Raw genomic sequence first — 19,279 nt, 5'->3', positions numbered from 1 at the left:
TTGGGAAGATCCTGGCAGCTCCCCAAGCTTTGGGCAGTGCAGCACTGAAAGCAGGCTCCATGGGATAGACTGCATTTTCCCCATTCTTGACAGATGTGAAGAGCTTTCCCTCCCATGCACACTTAATGCATTCAATTTATATTCATGCATTAGAGCCGGTTTAATAGCGCTGTCTGCTCGAGCACATCGTTTAAACTTGGTGTAACTGGGTGAAGTTTCCGAGTCAATAAGACCTGCTTACATCAAACTGCACTCAGTTTACTGAATTGATTTATATCCAAATGGGAAAACTAAAAAGCGTCGAGTGCCGACAGCGTTCAGGAAGATCATTTCCAAACGCCTTAGTCACGCAGCCAGAGCAGGTTTTCTCTCATTACGCTGCTGCAGACTGCAGGCGGGTCCTTCTGACATGCGCTAGCAGCGGAAGAGAAGGCATCGCGGCCATCGCCGAGCTGAACAGCACAAAAAGCAGAAGGGAAAGAAACAGAGCAGGGAACGCTGCAGTCGCAGTGCTCGGGCAGCGCTTGCAAGCTGGGCTGGGACCCGGGGCCAGGCGGTGCCCGTACGGAGCTGCACTAAGAACCAGTGCTTCAGAACTCTGACTGCGCCCGCTGACCTGTTTTCTGGCTGGCGCCTACACATACAGAGAAATAAATCCACGGATGTCCTTTTCTAAGAGACACCGAGAGAGGCTAATGCTAAGTTTGAAATGCCTCAGGCTCAACTGGGAGAGGTATCGAGTGGCTTCTTCCCCGCTGCGATGGGCCCGTCAGCAGCACTCACCCACCGAAAGAAAAATCTCAACACACAAGATAGGATCTATTTTTCTATCCACCCCTCCAGGAAAGAAAAGTCAACTGAACTGAGCAGGCTGCCGTGAAAAGAGTGCCGTGCCCATACCAGCAGGAAGGAGAGGCTTGCACGCAGCGTCCGTGATTGCTCCGGCAGATCCTCCAGCTGAGCGGAGGAGAAGGACAGATGGGGAGAGCTCACGGCCTCTTCGGACAAAGCGCAGAGCGCACCCCTTTGCATGCAGCAGTAGCTGAACTCGGTTCACGATGAGAGGCAGAACAAGTAGCCTGCAGTTTGAGATGCTGCCAGACGGCTGGCAAAAGGGAGCCTAAACTCTGTCAGCAGAGACCAGCCTGCTCGCAGCCAGATTTCAGGGCTTTGCAGTCCTCAAACCCGAGATCACTCGCTTCCCTCGCAGGCACGCAGGAACGGGTGTTTCGGCACACAGGACCCTTCCTCGCCATCTTCGCGAGGCCCTCTACCAGAGACTCACGTGCTTTGGATGCTAGGCACAGGAGGGGGACTCGGAGAGCAAACGCAAGGGAGGAGGGCGACAGGGCAGGGAAGAGAGGAGATACCCCGTGCCCTCATCCATGAGGTTGTACTTTGCTAGAAGGTGCCTGTTCAGTAAAATAAAGCTGAACCTTACCTCCGACATTTAAAACGCTTATGAAGCGAAAAAAGCAGCCCCTCACCTCTAGTGACCGGGACAGGGTGGGCTCCCTGCATGATCTGACTGATCAGTATCTTCACTGTAACCTTGGTTCAGACATAACTACTATGAAATTGCACTTGGTGATTGTCTCGTTACACTTTTTTTGTCCTTCCTAAAATTAGATTTATTTTCTGTACAAACTTGGCTTGAAATATAAACCACATAAAATTCCCATTGAAAATAATGAGAATCCAGTATCAAAGACGAAGTCTCAAGAGAGACAGGGTGGGGGGAGGAAGCAAAGGAGAGCAAGGGTGGAGGAAAAGAAATGATGACAACAAAATGAAAGGAGGAGGAGAGCTGTGAGAAGGGGGGACAGCAGGGAGAGCTAGTCCCCCACATCGGAGTCCCGGTCACCGATGAGCCAGAGGATGTGAAAGCTGAGAGCGAGGAGACCTGTTCCTATCAGGTCCCCCAGCGCTGTCAAGTATGGGATGGAGAAGTTGTCAGGATCGAGGTCCCTGCCCCACATCCAGTGCACCATCCAGTCAGCAATGTACAGAAGAATGAGAACCTGGAAGGCAGGAAGAAAAGAGCCACATCAGCCACAAATCCTGACCTCTGCAATCCCAGCCTTCACGGAACATCAGCTGCAGCAACTCCAGCTGGGCAGGCCAGGCTGAGCCGCAACCTCAACCCAAGGAACAGAGCTGGTGGCAGGTCAGAACCACCCCGCTGAGCGCTGCAGTGCGGGCGTTTACTGCAGGCTGCACCCCGAAGCAACAAGTACAGCACAGGGGGGAACTCGGCGAGTTTCACTGCGCCCCTGGGCATCCAAATCCCCTGCATCCTTAACAGCTTCTGCCCTGTCCTTCTTTAGCTTCACGTGCACCATCAAATTTAGGCTCAGAAGGGAGAACACGGGCACCCAAACACCAGAAAGTCTAAATTTTGCATCTCTCTTTTCAGATCTAACCAGAACAAGCTTGAAGAGATATGGGGCAAAGAGGGGACTCGGAAGGCACACAGGACGCTCAGGAAGGGACAGCAATGTCTGGCTTCCAGAAATGAAAGAGCAACTGCCCAGCAGCTGAAACTACCAGAGTGTGACATTCTCCCCCATCTGCTTCAATGCAGCAAGAGGCTCGTGTCGATATCTAGAGACAGAAGGAATCTGCACTGGACCCTCTCAAACCCTTAGGTCTGGGACAAGGCTATGAAGTGGCCACAGGCCTGTTGCTAATGCCTCTGGGGTCTCTGGGGCTGGGAGGGTCTCGCTCAGGACACAGCGGAGCTCAGGACCACAGCAGCCGGCACACGGCGGTCCCTCCGCTGCCAGCTCCTGCGCCGCTGCTCCCAAGAGCGGGCTGCTCACAGCAGTGGCTCTGCAGAGCGGCTGCGAGCGGAAGCCCCCTCCAAGTGCCCAAGCACCCAGCAGGAGTTCACAACCTAAATTTAGCCTCCTGGCTGACAGCACTCTGCTCTTGCCTCTGATGGATGCTCTGACTCATTTCCTCACGCTGGCCTCGGCTGTTGATTTTAGGGGACACTGACACCAGGCACAGCTTCCGCAAGCGGAGAGGGCGAGCGAGGGGGAGCGTAGCTGGGCTGCGGAGGAAACTCCCTAACCAGAGCGTCTCTCCCCGCTCTCCTACGCGGGCAGCCAGACTCCTGCAAGTGGCCACTGGGTTTCTGCAGCGTGCACACCCCGGTCTGCGTACGTCCCTCAGGATAGCCATGGTTATGGGCTCACACAGCTCCTGTGAGGAGACCGGGAGCCCCGTGCCGCAGAGCCGGCCGGTCTCTACCCTGCACGTGAGGCAGGGAAGGGGCAGGATAAGCTAAAAGAGGCATGGGGTCCCTGCAGATTCCACATCCTGTTTTCTTCACCAGCAGTTTTAAAATCGCTAAAGCACCTTATGGGACAGATTAACGCACAAGAGGTAAGCACTTCTGCTATCAGAAGGACTTAAAAGAGACAAAAGACAGATTCAAAACTAGCCAAAAATAGTAGGAAGGAAAAATTGTGTGTACAGGTATCAATGAAGAAGGATTTATTCAGTTTGATACCGGCTCATTTGACAAATACAACCCACTTGGCATAGCTCTCCCCAGCTCATAATCTCTCACCTAGGGACAGGGTGTATCGCAGTGCCTTCAGCAGCTATCTACGACTTAACTGGCTGAACAGGTCCACTGAAGGTGACACGGCAGCGTCCCCTCATTCCAGCCTGAGGGGTTACAGCCCCCGGAAGGGCTCCAGCTTACCTGGAGAAGTGCAGCTGTCATGTAGAAGACTATGAAAATCAGGGTGAGCGTAGTGTGTCCACCTTGCATGGAGCTGATGGTGTAAAGGAAAACCAAGTGTCCAGGCACCACCAGAAGAAAGAGCACACGAGCAGAGCGAGAATTCACATCTGCAAGGAAACAAAGATGGAATTCAGGCTTAAGATAGGCTTGGAACACACAGCAACTCTGCAGCCTCCCCAGGCTCCAGGGAACAAGGCAGCACAGCTGCGGTCAAATCAGAAGCAGGGACCAGCACACCGGACCCTCATCCTCACGCTACAGATTTAGGCTGGAAGGCAGCGCCCGGAATGATGACCTGACTGTCAGGATGCCCAAGAGCTCTTTGCACCAAGCTCGGTAGGAGAGCTTAGTTCTGTCTCCAGAGCAAAAGCTGTTCTCAGACCTCAGCTGCCAAAAGGACTTACGTCCCACCTCTGACAGTGCTCTGTATAGAGTAGTCAAGAATTCACCACAAATGTTGAATTTCCTCGGAGCTCTGTCTGCACCTTGTCTGGCAATCAGTTCCCTAACAGATCACCACCGCACTGGAGACCTCTCGTCCCTCCTTGCCCTTCAGGGACAGCCGGGGCCCAGAAGGCCAGGACCAAGGCTGCAGGCTATCAAGCCTCTCTCGGAAGTTTGGAGAGTAATAATGTCTGCCCATACTCTGTGCTGGAATGCGAGTTTGGGCTGTGCTCTGCCACCCAACTGCCACAAATAACAGAGCTGTTAGGAAGCCTTAGGAAGCTTTCTGTAACTGCAGCTCTGCAAGTCCAGCAGAGCTGCAACACTCGAGCAGCCTCAAGGCAGGTTTCAGTATCCTGGACACATCTGGAAAAGATTTAGAGGGTGGAGGATTTACAGCATTAGACCGTCAGGGCACGGGACTTCTGCACCATATTTTCCTCATCCAGCACAGCTACGTCCTCTCGCACAGCGGCTTTGCTAAAGGTCTGACCGTCTCTAGAGGGCAGGCCTGGCCAGAAGACCAGCCACATCCCTGAGCCGACAGCTGCCTCTGAGCTGACTTCAGCCACCATTTCCTGTGACAGTGCTCCAGTGACTGTCACAGACAAGTTTAGCCAGCCAGCTGCAGCAGCTGCCAATCTATGTCAGCGCCCGACTTGGATACCTGAGCTGAAGAAAGTGCTGCAAGGGCTGGGGCACTTGCGAGGGGCTGTTTCGGAGCTCTCTCCAGGCATCCCGCTCATGTGCAGGTAAGTGGAGATGCGGCTAGCCTGCACTGCCACCAGGTTGCCACCCACACCTGCAGATAAGGAGAGAGCAGTAAGATGATGTCTCAAACACTTTAAAGAGAAAGAGCTATTTTCAACAGCCAGCAGGTCTGGAATTGCCAGGTGCTGGAATAATGTAGGACAGTCTATTTTTGACCCGAATTCCACTTTTGCAGGATGTGAAGAGCTGAGACAAAGCACACTGTTCTACAGCTTCCCCTCAGTAAAATAGATGCAATTCTAATACTGCAGCTTTGAGTGGAAGAAATATGTGAAACAAAAAAAAAAAATGACAAGTCAGCCACCAAAACAGACACAGGAAGTTTAAAACTATTATTTTGTGCGTGAGGCATAATGAAACTGTGGAACCCACTAGCACAAGATGCATTGGCTCAGAATTAACTCCGTTTATTGCAAAAAGTAATGAAAAAAGGAGTTTCCCTGGTTCATTAGGCAGAAAGGAAGTCAGAGCTTTATATCAGAAGCAATTAGATTTCCTGATTCTGAGTTGCAAATCCAAATCTTTATGTCACCAGGTGCCACAAGGCACATATCTTGGAAGATGGGGGTCTTCCACCAGCCAGGAGGAATCAGGAAATGAAGACATTTTATGTGGGGCCCCTGGAAAACATGTCTTTTAGGCAATAGCCTCCCAGGCCAGTCACCCTCCGGTGAAAGGCTGGCACCAGAGGGAGCCACGCTGCTGTGAAGCTTGGGTCTAAGCACCACCTCTCCCCGGCAATCAAACAGAATTAGTCTCCTTAATCTGCCTGAAATAATGCACAAGGGGCAATTCCACTGTCTGCCAAGAGTCTCCAAGAGCTACAATTCCAGAGTGGAAAGGAACTCACCATTAATAACTGGTGTGAAGACAGCCATCCCAGCAAAGTTTGGATCTGAGACCGTTCTGTCCAAAATTAAACCCCCAACACTGCAGAGGGAAGACTGAAGAGGTCAGTACTGGAAGCTCATTAGGAAACACTCACACAAAGCACCGAGGGGTCTCTCTGCTGCAGTGCACGCACCCAAGGGTGATATATACTCCTATTAACATGCGCCTATGGCTGCTGCACATGATTTTAAGCCTCAATATTTGATAACAGAAGACAGTTTTAGCAGGATCTTTTCTCATTGCTGCCAAAAACCATCAAAGACTAAATCCCCTAATGTACAGTTTACTGCAACACAATAATCAAAAGCAATCCTGCCCTTCAGAGGGCAGAGAAGGCTCTTGTGCAGAAGACGGCTACACGGGAGCTGTGTTTACTCCGTGGCCATGCCAGAGCCTCCCTGTGCAGCAGCTGGGATATTGCTAAGGCCCTGGATTCCCGCAGTCAGGTGCTTAATTACTCCTGTGCCTCCAGACCTAGAACCCTGTGTCTTTGCCTAGAAAATACAAAATAACCTCCAGTTGCCTGGCAGCCTGGACCACGGAAGCAGCAGAGGTTTGCTTCCCTCTTGTTCCAGAACCTACCAAGGACTAAGAGGTTGAAAGGGCCGGGGGAAAGGGCGCGTTGTCCGTCTGTTTGGGGGAGAAGAACTCTTCCATGCCTTCCTACCTGCTGATAGCCATTGCGATAATGACCGGCTCCCAGCCAGAGTACAGCACCTCCCGAGTTGCTGCATTCTTCTTGGCAATGACAATCCAGATGGGCAGCAGAGCTATGAAGAAGGCGCATACCAAAGGATTCACGTAGGCTTTGCTCTCTGGGGGGGAAATAAGCAGAGGCAACAGATCAAGGACACATCCCGCTGCAGTGAGGTGGGGTGCTACTTCAGCTGAGCCCATCAAGCCTGCCTACAGACTGCTGTCACCCCTGGAGTCAGAAACTCCGCTAAGGGCAGGCAAACTAGACCAGACCTGCATCAGCTCTGCGGGACATGGCATTTCCTTCTCCTGGTGTACTCACGGGGCCTTTATCAACAGATCAGAGTGAGATCTCTTCAGTTTCTAACTGCTCATTCCCACTTCCCTCTCCTGGGCAAGACCTCCCAGTGGTGCTTCACCTTTGGCTGAACCTGGCTGAGTCACATCCCCTGCACCCCAGCCGCCAAGGAAGGAAGGTGGAGGGGACGGAGGAGGAAGTCTCGAGTCTACAGCTGCAGCTCTGCACCGAGTATCTCCAGCTGGTCCTGACAGTACAAAAGATGAAGCCCAAAGCTGCCTTCTCCCACTGCTTTCGCCACACTCAAGCCCCTGGCACTTGGAAGGAGACCACCTCTCCCTTACCACTTTACCTGGTAAGAAGGAAGTATGCAGATCACTGCCAAGACTGTCTGCAGCTACAAGGCAGTAAGAAGGTCCATTTCCTCCCCTTATCAGTTCTGACTAGGTCTCACTAACTGAGGTAGCTTCCAGGTCAGGCATCCTATATACCCCGAGAACAGGAAGGGCAAAGGAAGAGGGTGAATTGCGAGGGAGATGCAGCAGCACGTGGAAGGACCAGGGAGAGACAAAGGCCTTTTCTTGCTCCTCACCCAGCTCTTTGTACAAGCCCCAGCTGATTCCTGAAAGCAGAGCCAGGGTGATGAGATCGCCCAGGCTAGCAGCAATTGGTGTGGCGACATTATCAGGATTGATCCCCATCTTCCTGGATCCGATGATGACCCCAATCATGATCATGCCTACAGCCAAAAAGAGAAAGAAAATAGGACGAGGCCAAGCACAACCCATCATTTTAGGAAGAGGTGCATGGAGGGCGTGCAGGGTCTGTCTCTCACCCAGAACAAGGGAAGCAATGAAAGCAGTAGCCACGCTGCTGGCACAAAGCAGGACAGCATGGTGAATGCTGAAGTGCCCATCTGGGATCCATCCAAACACCACTGCTGCGATCGAGGCCAGGAAGCCAACCACAGTAGCCTGAACCTGAAAATCAAAACTAGACCGTCACCAAGAGGACTAGAGAGCAAAATGGTCCCAGGGTGAGGGGAGAGGGAAACACCACCCAGGGTACCAGCATTTCAGGTGGATTAGCATCTAGCAGGGAAACACCAACTCTCACCTATAGAGCAAACTGTTATGGTAAGATGACTGTGGGACAAGAAGCTGACGATACCAAAAACCAGGCATTTGAACCTGACACTTGTCACAGTTGGCTTACACCAACTACCAATACTCCCACGTTCTCCTTTCACATTTCCTTACCTGTATCAGAGCCATGTTCCCTGTTATCATCTTCCAGAGCTCTTTGGGTGTATCCATTTGGCCAATATTAGCCTGCAAGAAGATATCACAACATCAGTAAAGACAAACAGCATTTTGCATTTGCTACCAGTCAAATTCCTGCCTTCCAGCTACACAAGTTTGTGCCAGGAGCAGGAGAGAATAATGACCTCAAATCCTCAGCTTTTATGGAAAAGCAATTCAGTGGAAAAGGTGTGCGTGTCCGTGTGTGCACGTATGCGTGTACAGCCGGGGCATAGCTCCGCAGTAAGACCCCAGCCTGTGACATGCAGTTCTGTGAAAGTCACTTGGGCTTTACACCCCGGGTAACTACAGTGCCTCTTCCAACAGTTACTCCGGTTTGGTTCTCCAAACGCCAAAGCTGTTCCCAGTTTCAGCTTCAGCACCTTCTCCTCCCCAGCTGCAGGAATGGGCTGACACTCTCCCACGCAGCAGGAGTGGAGCTAGACCCACTGCAGAGGGGATTTTTAAGGAAGCGTAAAGGGGAATCGATGTCAAGAGAACATCTGATGAAAATCTTTTGCAAGATTTACAAGATATACTTTGTCCCCGTGCAGAGCCACGCACTGCTGCTTATTTACTCGTTGACTTCACTGGTGATCAAGCCAAGCCTGGCCCAGGCCCAGCTGGGTCACGCTGCCCCTCAGGTCAGCCAGCCAGGAGGGAAACAGGGGTGCAGAGACTCTCAGGTCAGCTTTCTGTGTGCCCCAGCTCCGACACGGATCAAGGCCAGAGCAGCATCACGTGGGCAGAGGAAGCTGGCAGCAAGAACTACTGTTTCAGTTAAAAGCTGCATAAACAAGGCTAATGCCACGTGGAGACCGACTGAGTAGCGGGAACCAGCCATGGCACACGGGTCATCTGGCACCGCTACAACTGCGGGAGATGCTAATCAGACTAACCAGAAGAGACGGAAAGTTGCTGTAACTCCCTGGCGTACGATCCAAAATAACCCAGCAGAATCACTGCAGGTTGCTGGTTATTGCAGAGCATAATGGTTCTGCTCTTCCCTAGCACCTTCTAGGTCTTTACGGAAAGGTGGAAGAACAGATAAGCAGAGGGTATAAGCTTATATCCAGTCTTGTATTATTAGAAGCTGATGAACATGAAGAGGAAACAGGGGAGAGGCTCAAACAATCTGAAGTAAACGCGTGCTAGAGTTACTGGCTGACAGCAGCAAACTCGAACTTCTGCACAACAATACAGCACCAATTTCTTCCTCTCAGGTTTCCTCACTGGTCTCCGCAAAAAAACAAGAAGTCAGTGATCAACTAATCCTTCTGCTCTCTTTACTGCACGCGCTTGAGAGAACTGCCAGCTCTTTTCAACCAGCACTGAGATGCGCCCATCTCTGGAGTGAATTATTCTCGTCAGTTTAGCGGAGAGGAGGAAGGAATGGGAAAAAGCCAACAGAAAGTTGATTGGAGTAGCACTGAGCACATCCAGCACAGGAATTTGAGCTCCATAGGAAGCCTGACCTTAAAATTCCAGCCACATGGCAATTAGGTTGGGATTAACATAACCTAGCTGTAGTCACTGGCAACAGGATTTCAATCCTTTAACTAATGGGAGAGTTTTGCTGCTTAATTGTGAAAGGAATTTCTGAGGTGCCTTAATGCAGCATTAATTAGAAACCCACAGTCTGAGAAACACTCCAGGCTGCTTTCCTGTGGAGAGAGCACAAGACCCACACCGCGAAGCCCCAGTCGGAGGGGAGCTCCCTCCGCATGCCTGCACGTGGCTGCCCCACGCCGGGGGAAGAACAGGGCAAGTTAAAAAAAAGGAAAGCCCAAGAGTTCGCCCTATCCCACCATGCACAGATACAAGGAGGTAGAGAGCGAGGCTAGGGGATTCGTGTAGAGGCAGCACAGCCTTCTTTCCTGCCAGGGCGAAGGAAAGCAGAGGACAAAGCCTGGGTGTTGGCCCACGAGGCTAATGCCACCCCACAGCCATCAGCTCAGGGGCAGGAGGAGGCACCAGGAGACCAAGCCGGTGCAAGGGCCGCTCGGCACGGACGGGTGCTCTCTGTGACAGTTTCCTCGTGACCCTGCTGCAGCCACCAGAGCAGATAGGGGAAAGTTTTGCATTCCTGTGACTTTCTGCACAGTCTCGTTTCTCTGCCAAACCTGCCCCAACGTTGCTCCATGCCAGCCCCATAAGGGAAGAGGATGGAGAAGTGCCGTGCTGCCTTCGTCCCAGGAAAGCCAAGCACTCACCCTAATAAGCCCATGCTCAAAAAGTGCAAGCTGGCCAAGGCCAGCAGGGAGAACAGCCTGTGTCTGGGACAGCAAGGGTTCTGACATGATCCAAACAATAGAGAGCAAATAAAACAAAGGGATTTGTTTCCCAGAACGAAGGGACAAACAAAGCTCAGCCTGCAACACAAGCTGCAGTGCTCAGCCTCTGTCCCTGCCAGCCCTGGCACCAGAGCACAGCTGGGCCGGGGGCAGAGCAAAGCCTCCTAGCAGCTTTGTCCTCCCCAGCACTGCCCGAGAGCACCGAGGGGAAGCAGCCACAGCCCAGCTTTTGCCAGGTAATGCTGGCACCATCCCCCAGGCAGCTCAGGGCCCTGCTCCCTCAGAGAACGAAGAGCGAGGGCTGAATCCAAGAAGGAGGGGGTCCCCACAGTCGGCAGGCATCGGCAGGCAGGGGCTGGGGTGCAGAGGCCAAGCCAAGGGCTAGTCCAGGGAAATGCTGTTTGCCTTCCTGCTCCCCAGGGACTGCAGGGACAACCTCGGACTCTACAGAAGACGATGCTCACGTGCCACTGGTTCAGTGGATGAGGGCAGCATCCCTTAGGGTAGATACAGGGAGCTACTGCATGAGGGACAAGAGGGGCTGCCGGTGACAAAGGCTGGATGAGCAGCTCAAAGTGTTGGCTCTGCTGCCATCCAGGAATGCACCAGAGACCTTGGGCCTCAGAGGCCAACAAGAAGCTACTGAGGAGCAAAGAGTCACAGCTGGCATCACCCCATTGCTCAAGATGGAAGAACAAGAGAGGACCCAGCAGAGCAGATGTACAGAGACCTTTTCAGTGCTCTCCTGTGCTTTCTCCTGCAGCAACCAGTAAGGGGAAGGCTGAGAGGAAGGCAGCATGCTAAGAAACAGCTCTCTGCTAGCTGTGCTTGCTGCTACCACCCAGGCAGACAGTTCTCCATCCCTACATCCCAGCGAGCACTTTCGGAGCAGCTCTCAGGCAAGGGCACATCAGCTCCTCTGCGCTGTCAAGGCCAAGACCAGGCTGCTTGCTGCAAGGGCTCTCTCTTCCAGCAATTCACAGCACAGAGCCAGTAGAGTTAAAAGCTGGGCAGCCGGCAGCTAACACCTTACAGATGTAAGATTCAAAGCTATATGTACTCCCATCATGGGAAACAGAAACATCAGGCAGTCGCTTGCTGTCATGCTCAAGCAGAAGATGCTTTACAGAAGGAAGGAGTATTATTGTCCCTGTTAGGAGAGGATGTCAGTCTCTCCAGCGCCGCTCAGCTACAGAGACAGACTGCTGTGTTATAGAAACATTTAAACACAAAGCAAGTCATTTACAGCTGGACTAACACAGTATTCTGAGGAGCTAACAGAGCCTGCCCCCATCTCTCACAGGGAGCTCACTGTTTCACAGGATTCAGACTGAATTCTAGCAAGAGAAATGCCCAGCCGTGCCTCTCCATCAACTTCAAGAGGCTGTCAATCCACCTGCTAGCTCCCACTGCAAGGTCCTCTCCATTTTAGCCTTTGCCGTACAATTCTCTCCAGGCTCTCTCATCTCCTAGCCCTCCTGAACCTGGCTTGTTTTAGCCTGCTCGGATGACACGCCTGCACCCGGCTTCCCCCTGAAGATACCTGGATCCAAGCAATCCAGATATTGAACTGTCAAAGCCAGCTCACGCACTGTGCCTCCAGGCCCACGAGCAGCCACGACAAGGAAGTGAACCGTCAGCGAAGCTTAAGGGCTATTAAGCCTTCAAATCTGATCAGTCCAGTGGGATGAGGACACCTTCCCAGCACGCCGAGCTCCAGGCTCTGGTTTCAGTGGTCACCGACTTCACAGGCCCATGCACGGAAAGATTATTGTCTGCCCAGCCACCACACACACACGCACGCCTTCCCTCCCCTTCCCAAACCAGGTATCCCGCTCCCTCCCTCGACTCCCGGGATACTCACAGCTGTCGACAGGCGAGACGCCAGAGTCATCTCTAGGTTCCCCTTCAGGCCCAGCAATGCAGGTACTAAGATAAATACCTCGGTCACATATTTGAAGACGTCCCAGTGCTGCAAGATTAAAAACAAACAAAACAAACAAAAAACCCATTAAAAATCATCATGGCTGTTAGAAACCTTTGCTTTGGCCTGAGCGTCACTTACTCATCCGCCTTTGCAACCTGGCGCTGCCGGCACGTGGCCCTGAGCAGACAACCCAGTTCCCCTCCTGGTGCCACACTTTGAATTCTGCTGCGATTTTACTGGTTTTGACATTCATGTAGTAGCGACCACATGTTCCTGCTGAGCTTAAAAACCGGATCTCAGCCTGCAACTTTCAGTTAAAAATCCCCCAAAGATTAACCACTGACAAAATGTTTATGCATACAGAGGCCAAAATAGGGAAAGATGAAGAGACTTTGCCCAATACTTGCAGTTTTTGGCAGAATCGAGTACTGAAGTTCGGTCAGTCTCAGCGGAGAGCCATTCCCTACACATGTGCCTAACAAATACGTTCTGGAGCAAGGCACTGCTGCTCCCCGATCCTGCCAGCTCCGAAAAGACGCCCACCGTGGTCTCCATTCCCCCCTACCTCACCGAGGAGATGCGTGCCCTCACCTGGCACCTACATTACTCAGATATTTACTAACTACTCTGGCACTGCAGTCAGTTCAGCTCCCTCGGGCACGAGGCAGAACAGGCAGCCATGGTTATTTAGGAAAAAATGAAGAGTAATTGCAGGGTAAGCAGTCTTAAGGGAGAGCAGCTGACTTCTGTGAAAACACAAAGCCACCCCCAAAAAACCTCACAACCGCATTTAAAAAAACCCTGCAAGCTACACAAACCTCATTGCCCGAGTCTTTATTTTCATGAATGTTTTTTAAGGCAGCCCCGTGTCCAAAGTAACTCCCACTTCTCACACTGCCTGACTGCCATACTCCTCAAAGGACACCAAGCACAGCTGGAATCGCGCTCTCAACAGCTGGCTGCTGCGCTGAGCACGTTCACAGTCACGGCTCTCAGCTTTCCTCCTGCAAACGTTACCTGCAAGAGGCTCCATCTCTCGCAGCGCTCTCCTTGGCAGCGTCAGGCTGCCAGGCTAACTAGCCAACAGGGCACGTATTTCTTTCTAGGACAAGGAACGCTATCGGCCAACACCTTCCAGCAAATACGAGTCACTCTACCTGCATGACTAATACCTTCCTGCGGGGAAGGACTTCAGTTCTATTTGTTTATTTTTCTATACTTTGTGCCGCTTGCCTTCACCACTGCGCCAACAAATTCCAGTTTCCTGAGAGGTCCTTTGCAATACCACATTCAAGCTGCATTCATCTGAAAAACCATTTGAGAGAAAGCCATGATCACTGGAGGCAGGTAAGTGCTTGAGATGGACGAACTGGGACTGTTTTTCCTCAAAGGGGAAAAAACCCCCCTCTATTTTCCAGTCAATAAAAATCCCCTTCACGTTTCTGACAGCTTGGTAGGACAAGCTAGGCATGCTCTCCAGCTCGCAGGTGCACGGATGAAAGCCGCTCAGCTATTTCAGGCACAGCCACAACCCTCTCTCTGCTCGAGGACAAGGCTTCTGAGAATACCCGGTTTCCAGACCCTCCCGATGCAACGAACAGTCCTTTCCCAGCCGCTGTGACGGGCAGCACCTAAGGAAGCCACCACGATGCCTGCAGCCCCTGCTCCAACCACCCCGCACCCAGCTAACCTCAGCTCCTGCCTTGGGAGAGCTTTCCACCGCAGCCAGAGGCACTCTGAAAGGGTACGGATCTGCACGACTCCCGGAGCAGGGGCACGTCCGAGCTCAGCGCTCACCGCTGACCGAGGCAGGAGAGGCAGGAGGGAGAATCAGTCTGAAATACTTCATCCGACACAGCGGCACATCAGGCTGTGCTTCCTTTAAGGTCGCATCTAGGAACAAGCAGCCTTGGCTCTCCTCTGTCTATTTTTAGGCAGGCATTATGATTATTTTGCTGCTTGTTGTACCGGTGAATCCTTTGCTATGACTTCCCTTAGCGGTACCTAATCAACAAGCAACACGCTCCCACTTCCCAGCAGGACCAGCTGGGTGTCACCATAATCACTTAATGAAAGGAACATCGTCATCAGTCAGACCGCAGGCTGGAAGCGCTCTGCAAAAGTTTCCTGGCTCTTTCTGCCTCCAGAGATCATAGAGGCAGGACCAGGCAATAGCCAGCACTAGTTCACAGCCCGCCCTCACCTTGTCCCAACCCTGGCTTTGTAAATGAACCTTTAAAGGAGGCTGCACTGCAAGCTGGTGTCAGAAGCTGCTGTAAGTGGAGCCTGCTAAAGCAGGTCCCTGAACAAGACAGGGGTGTTCCTGGAGGAAGGAATAAAAGCCATCTTTGGGGAAGGAAAACAAGGAGGTTTCTGCAGACATCAGCAGCTTGCTCGCTGCAAAGAGCAGGACCCATGGGCTTCTGCCAACTTTCTTAATATAAGATGTTATACAACACTGGTCTACGGGCATTTAGTACGTCTCGAAGGCCTCCCTGGCTCCTGCAGAGAAGAAAGCTCCCTGCAGAGACGTGTGCCCATGATGTGGCTCCAAGGGGAGAACCAGAGCCAGACTGTTTGGGGAACACAAAAATGGGAAAGAGAAGAGGCAATATGAATTTAAGTTCAGGACATCGAGCTGTTAAAATCCCTTTCCCCCCTGTGACAGCCCCTCTGAGAAGCACAGAAATAAGCTGTTTTCAGGGGGAGGAGGGAGGCTAACACAGCACACAAGATCCTCCAAGATCATGCAGTCTGCTCCATGCAACGGCGAACACACCGCACTGGGGAGCGAGGGGGGTCCCAGCTGGCTTTCGGCAGGGCTGCGTAAGAGAATTACAGGGAGAGGCACTTCATCTCCACCGCCTCCTCCCTGCCCTCGGGAAGGGAAGCATAGAGACTATAAGCAATCTAGGTTTCACTTATCTCAGCTTCATTTTCTACTAAGCCTGTGGTCCCTTTGAACACCAATCTACACAGCTACGAGAGCCACCACACCTCGGTCTCTCCCGCGCAGCACTGGAGGGGCAAGATTGGACCCTGGCCTGCCAGAGGTTCTGGAAGAAACATCAAACCCCAGGTGGTGTTTTACATTTTCCTGCAGGCTTGCTGCCTTTCAGAAGCTTTGCACCTGCAGACAACAGATATTTCCAGGGTAACAGCTGCTTCTCAGCCTCTGTCATTTTCAGTCACCACATGCAAAGTTAAGGCTTACAAGAGTCATGAGTAACAGCATGGCTTTGCTCAGATTATAGCAGGATGGTGCTTCATGACAGCTCAGAGAGGAGGGATCATAGAATCATTTAGATTGGAAAAGACCTTTAAGATCATCCAGTCCAACCATTAAAAAATATGGAACGCTTCATGACTTTGCATCACGGATGTGCTGCAGGTTGGAGCTTTGCCTGCCTTGGTGCAGCTGCTTCGCATAGCACGCTTCTCCCAGCGCTCTCCTTCCAAAACACTGAGGAACAGGCAGCCTAAACAGGAGAGCTGCAGCTCCGGGGCTGGCACTCCCCGCTGGCCCCGGCTAAGAGCCACCCCAGAGGGGTGCTAACACCAGAGGTGGTCAAGCAGGGGAAATGAGCAGACTCCCTCCTCCATAGGAAATACCCTCCATCCCATCCAAAGAATCTCCAGGGAGCAGACAAGTCTGGAAAACAACAATCGGGGCTCTGCTGGGAGAGGAGACTGTGCCAATAGTCCTCTACTGTACACAAAAAAGCAGCTGGTATGCTCACATGTCACCTGGCCCAAAGGTCTCTCCAATCCCAAAGGGAGCAGAGGCAAATTCTCCTCCTGAGAGGCAAATTCATAGGGACACATTAATGGGACAGCATGGCCAAAGGCCAGGGCTCCTTGTTTTCACAGTGGGGAGACCAATTACAGCTGGCTGATTAGTCTGTTTATCCAAAACAGAGGAAATTGAGTGTATGGAGCCCTCCATCCATCGCAAACCATGGCTGCATCCAAAGCAACGGGACTCCAGTCCATCCCAGTGCACCAGCTACCCGCTCCACATGCTCCCCTCCTTTCATCCAAGGCTTTGAGTCTGGGAAGCCAGTTATCGAGGCCAGCTCCCCAGACTCTGCAGGCAAGCAAGCCGAGACCACACACTTCCCATCTCCCTTTTCCACCCTATGGCATTTAGATGCCTCATTTAATCCCAAAGCTAAAGGGAGTTAGAGGAGTTGGCAGGACAAGCTGCATTGCCACACACTGAGCTGCTGCGGGACAGAGGAATTATGAAGCTTTAATTCTAATGGCCATTAAAAAAAAAGGCCGGAGAACACAGCAGTATGCTGCAGTATCCCACCCCTGCCCTGCTCCTCCCTGGCCAGAATGACTGTTCCTTCTCCAGGAAGGACTTTAGGCTGGGTTCAAATCACTGGCTCCAGGAAATTGCCAGAAGAGCTACGCATGAGTTTACAGGGACCTTGCAAAGGGAAACGTGCTTGAAATGTCTTTCTTTTTAAGAAAATTATTCTGGTAAACCTCTCCCGGATTAATTTAGCACAGCCAGCCTTTCCTATTTTGAGTCACTTCATAGCTCTTTCAACAGGTTGCATCAAGAGAAACCGTAAGGGTGACCAGCGTCCAAAGGCTTGCAGGGAAATACCCATTAGGGGCAAGAAAGCAAAGAGAAGCATCTGCTTGACCATGCACAAATACAAAAAAAGCCTGACTTACCCTACTGGCACACAGTTCGGGTGGAGATGATCATAACTGCCAGCAATACAGACAAGTAACTGACATTCAAGTCTTTCTATGCCAACGCTGCAAGGGCTTGCTTACCCCACTTAAACAAACAGAGGAGCTTCAAGCAGAGCATTTTTGGTTGACCACAGTTGCAAAATGGCTGCCTCCTCAATCCAAAGAGTTTCATAAACCTACGTTGCACGGATGATTGAGTTTTGTGCCTTACTCACCATTTTGGGCTGGGCAAGACAACTCTGCATAGCCTGTCTTTCAGAGCAAAGGAAAAGAGGTTAAGCAGCTGATCTGCTGCCAGAGACACACGCTTGGAAAACTCATGCTAGAGAGACCGGCGCAGGAGCCACGGTCTGTGAAGTCACATTTGCCACATAAAACCTAAGCAAGCTGCGCGGCTGTCAGGTTCCCACAGTGTCACCTGTCACGAGAGACCTAACGAGAGATCGCGTCTGGTAAACACATCCGTTTTCATCCAGAGGTAACAGCCAGCTCTCTGGCTGGCTTTTCCTAAGCATCACCTCCGCACACCTCTCAGGAAGAACCACCCTGTTAGCCCAGCTGACCGCGGCCGCTTCAAGAGAAGGCAGCGTAAGGGCCACTCAGGCAGCCTTCGACCTTCCGAGCGAGCCACCGCGCGAGTGTCCCGCACATGCTGCGACAGGCAAATCATTAACCCGGCTGGCACGAGCCGGGCGTGCTGGAACAGCGCAGCAAACATCGAAGATGGAAAAGGGACGCAGGACCTGCGGAACGAGCGACTGGAGCTGGGATGTCTACAGCCACCATCAGGAAAGCGCTTCATTTCAAGCTATAACGCACAGAGTAGTCTCAGTTCCCAGGCAGGTGCTTTGGCTGCATGCGTGCCAGCTGCAACCTCCTCCTCTGAGGCGGAGCAGGGCAGCTGCAGTGCAGGGGTGCCCGCAGCCTCTCCTCCCCTCGCCCCAGACATCACCGAGGTCTCCCCGTCTCCCCCCGACCCCAACCGGCATGCAAGGTAACAGGCTGCCTCCTCCCCTCACAGCTGCTACCTGCCGAACGAGCCTTAGCATTCAAATCCCTCCTGGCTTGGGATCAAGCCATGGTCTACAGAGACAAGATTCAGAGCCCAGTACCATGCCAGGGAAGTATCAGTCCTACCTGCACAATGTCCAGCACCATTCCTGCAGCAACTGTCCCAAATCCCGCCAGGAGGAACGGAAAGAGGACTTGCAGCCCGATGGAAAAGGAGGTCTCCTTGAGGGGCGAGGCTGGCTCAGGACCTCGGTCTGTGCTGGTGTCATCACTTTCGTTGCTCTGGCTGCCATTTTCCAGCAGGGCATCTTCTTCTCGCACCCCTTTAGCATTAGCACGGGACTCCAACACCACCACTTCTACCCCGTCACCGTCAGGTCCCAGGAAATCTGAGGGCTCCACCAGCTGCCCCCGGTCCGGACTGGTCAGACAGTCCACGGGCACAATGGGCAGCACAGCCCCATTGGCCTGGTGGGTCTCCTGCTCTGGCTTGGAAGACATGCTGCAGGGAGGCTATCCTGACCTTTGGCTTGGTGGGCCTACAGCCAGCAGCTGTTCCAGAAGAGATGTTCTGCCAGGAACTTATATAAACGGCCTTTCCAGCATCTAAAGGCAACCTCTCCTACCTCCTGCCTGCCTTTGAGTGCAGAGACTGCTCCTGCAGCAGAGATCCCCATCAAGCAAAGTCCAGGAATGGAGGACACCAACCACTGAGCTAGCAGGGAACACCGCAGGAACTGGGAACTACAGCAAATTCACTCTAGCTCTCCTCTTCTCCAGCACGGTGCAGGACGGCAGCCACCAAGACAGGATCCAAGCTTTTCTTCTTTGATGTGTGACACTTTAGCGCATCTTTCTCCAGGTGTTCTTCCAGCAGCACGACTGCTGTGATGGGGCACACAAGGCAGAGAGAAAAACAGATGAAGACCGCTGAACAACACAGAAGCTTAAAGGGATGAGGAAGCAGAGAGTAGATATGAGAGGGACTGCCTTTCAGAGATGATACAATCTAGAAAAGCTCTTCTTACTACCAGGGCTTTGTCACTTTCTCCAGTGGCACCGTCCTCTGCAGAATTTGAGTCTGAAGGCTCCTGTGGGCTTTTGCTCTGTTTCAGCCTGTTTTGTGCTCCCTGCCAAGATGGCCAGCAATACCAGCAAGCTCCAAGTGTCACTGTC

At 52.3% G+C, this 19,279-nt stretch overlaps 1 protein-coding gene across 1 annotated transcript; it reads right to left on the bottom strand.

Annotated features, from left to right (window-relative positions):
• Positions 1–1,755: 1,755 nt before the first annotated feature.
• Positions 1,756–18,619, bottom strand: SLC41A1 (solute carrier family 41 member 1). Its single transcript, XM_009486490.2, has 10 exons — positions 18,230–18,619; positions 12,317–12,424; positions 8,117–8,188; positions 7,693–7,837; positions 7,450–7,596; positions 6,531–6,678; positions 5,823–5,902; positions 4,869–5,003; positions 3,716–3,864; positions 1,756–2,021 (listed from the first exon to the last, which is right to left on the bottom strand). The coding sequence occupies exons 1-10, from the start codon at positions 18,602–18,604 to the stop codon at positions 1,836–1,838; spliced, it is 1,545 nt and encodes a 514-aa protein (XP_009484765.1). The 5' UTR covers positions 18,605–18,619; the 3' UTR covers positions 1,756–1,835.
• Positions 18,620–19,279: the final 660 nt, after the last annotated feature.

Source organism: Pelecanus crispus, chromosome 17 (genome assembly GCF_030463565.1).
Source record: "Pelecanus crispus isolate bPelCri1 chromosome 17, bPelCri1.pri, whole genome shotgun sequence".
NCBI classification, from domain to species: domain Eukaryota; kingdom Metazoa; phylum Chordata; class Aves; order Pelecaniformes; family Pelecanidae; genus Pelecanus; species Pelecanus crispus.
Note: the sequence above shows the minus strand (reverse complement) of the source record. Positions and strands in the feature narration are given on the sequence as shown.

Bases quoted from the DNA above. Each gene is read 5' to 3' on its own strand.
- SLC41A1 (XM_009486490.2), bottom strand. From the start codon at position 18,604: ATGTCTTCCAAGCCAGAGCAGGAGACCCACCAGGCCAATGGGGCTGTG. The intron at 6,679-7,449 runs GTGAGGAGCAAG...TTTCCCCCCCAG, and splicing joins GGGCTTGTACAAAGAGCTGG to AGAGCAAAGCCTACGTGAAT. The intron at 5,004-5,822 runs GTGAGTTCCTTT...CCTTATCTGCAG, and splicing joins CTTCACACCAGTTATTAATG to GTGTGGGTGGCAACCTGGTG.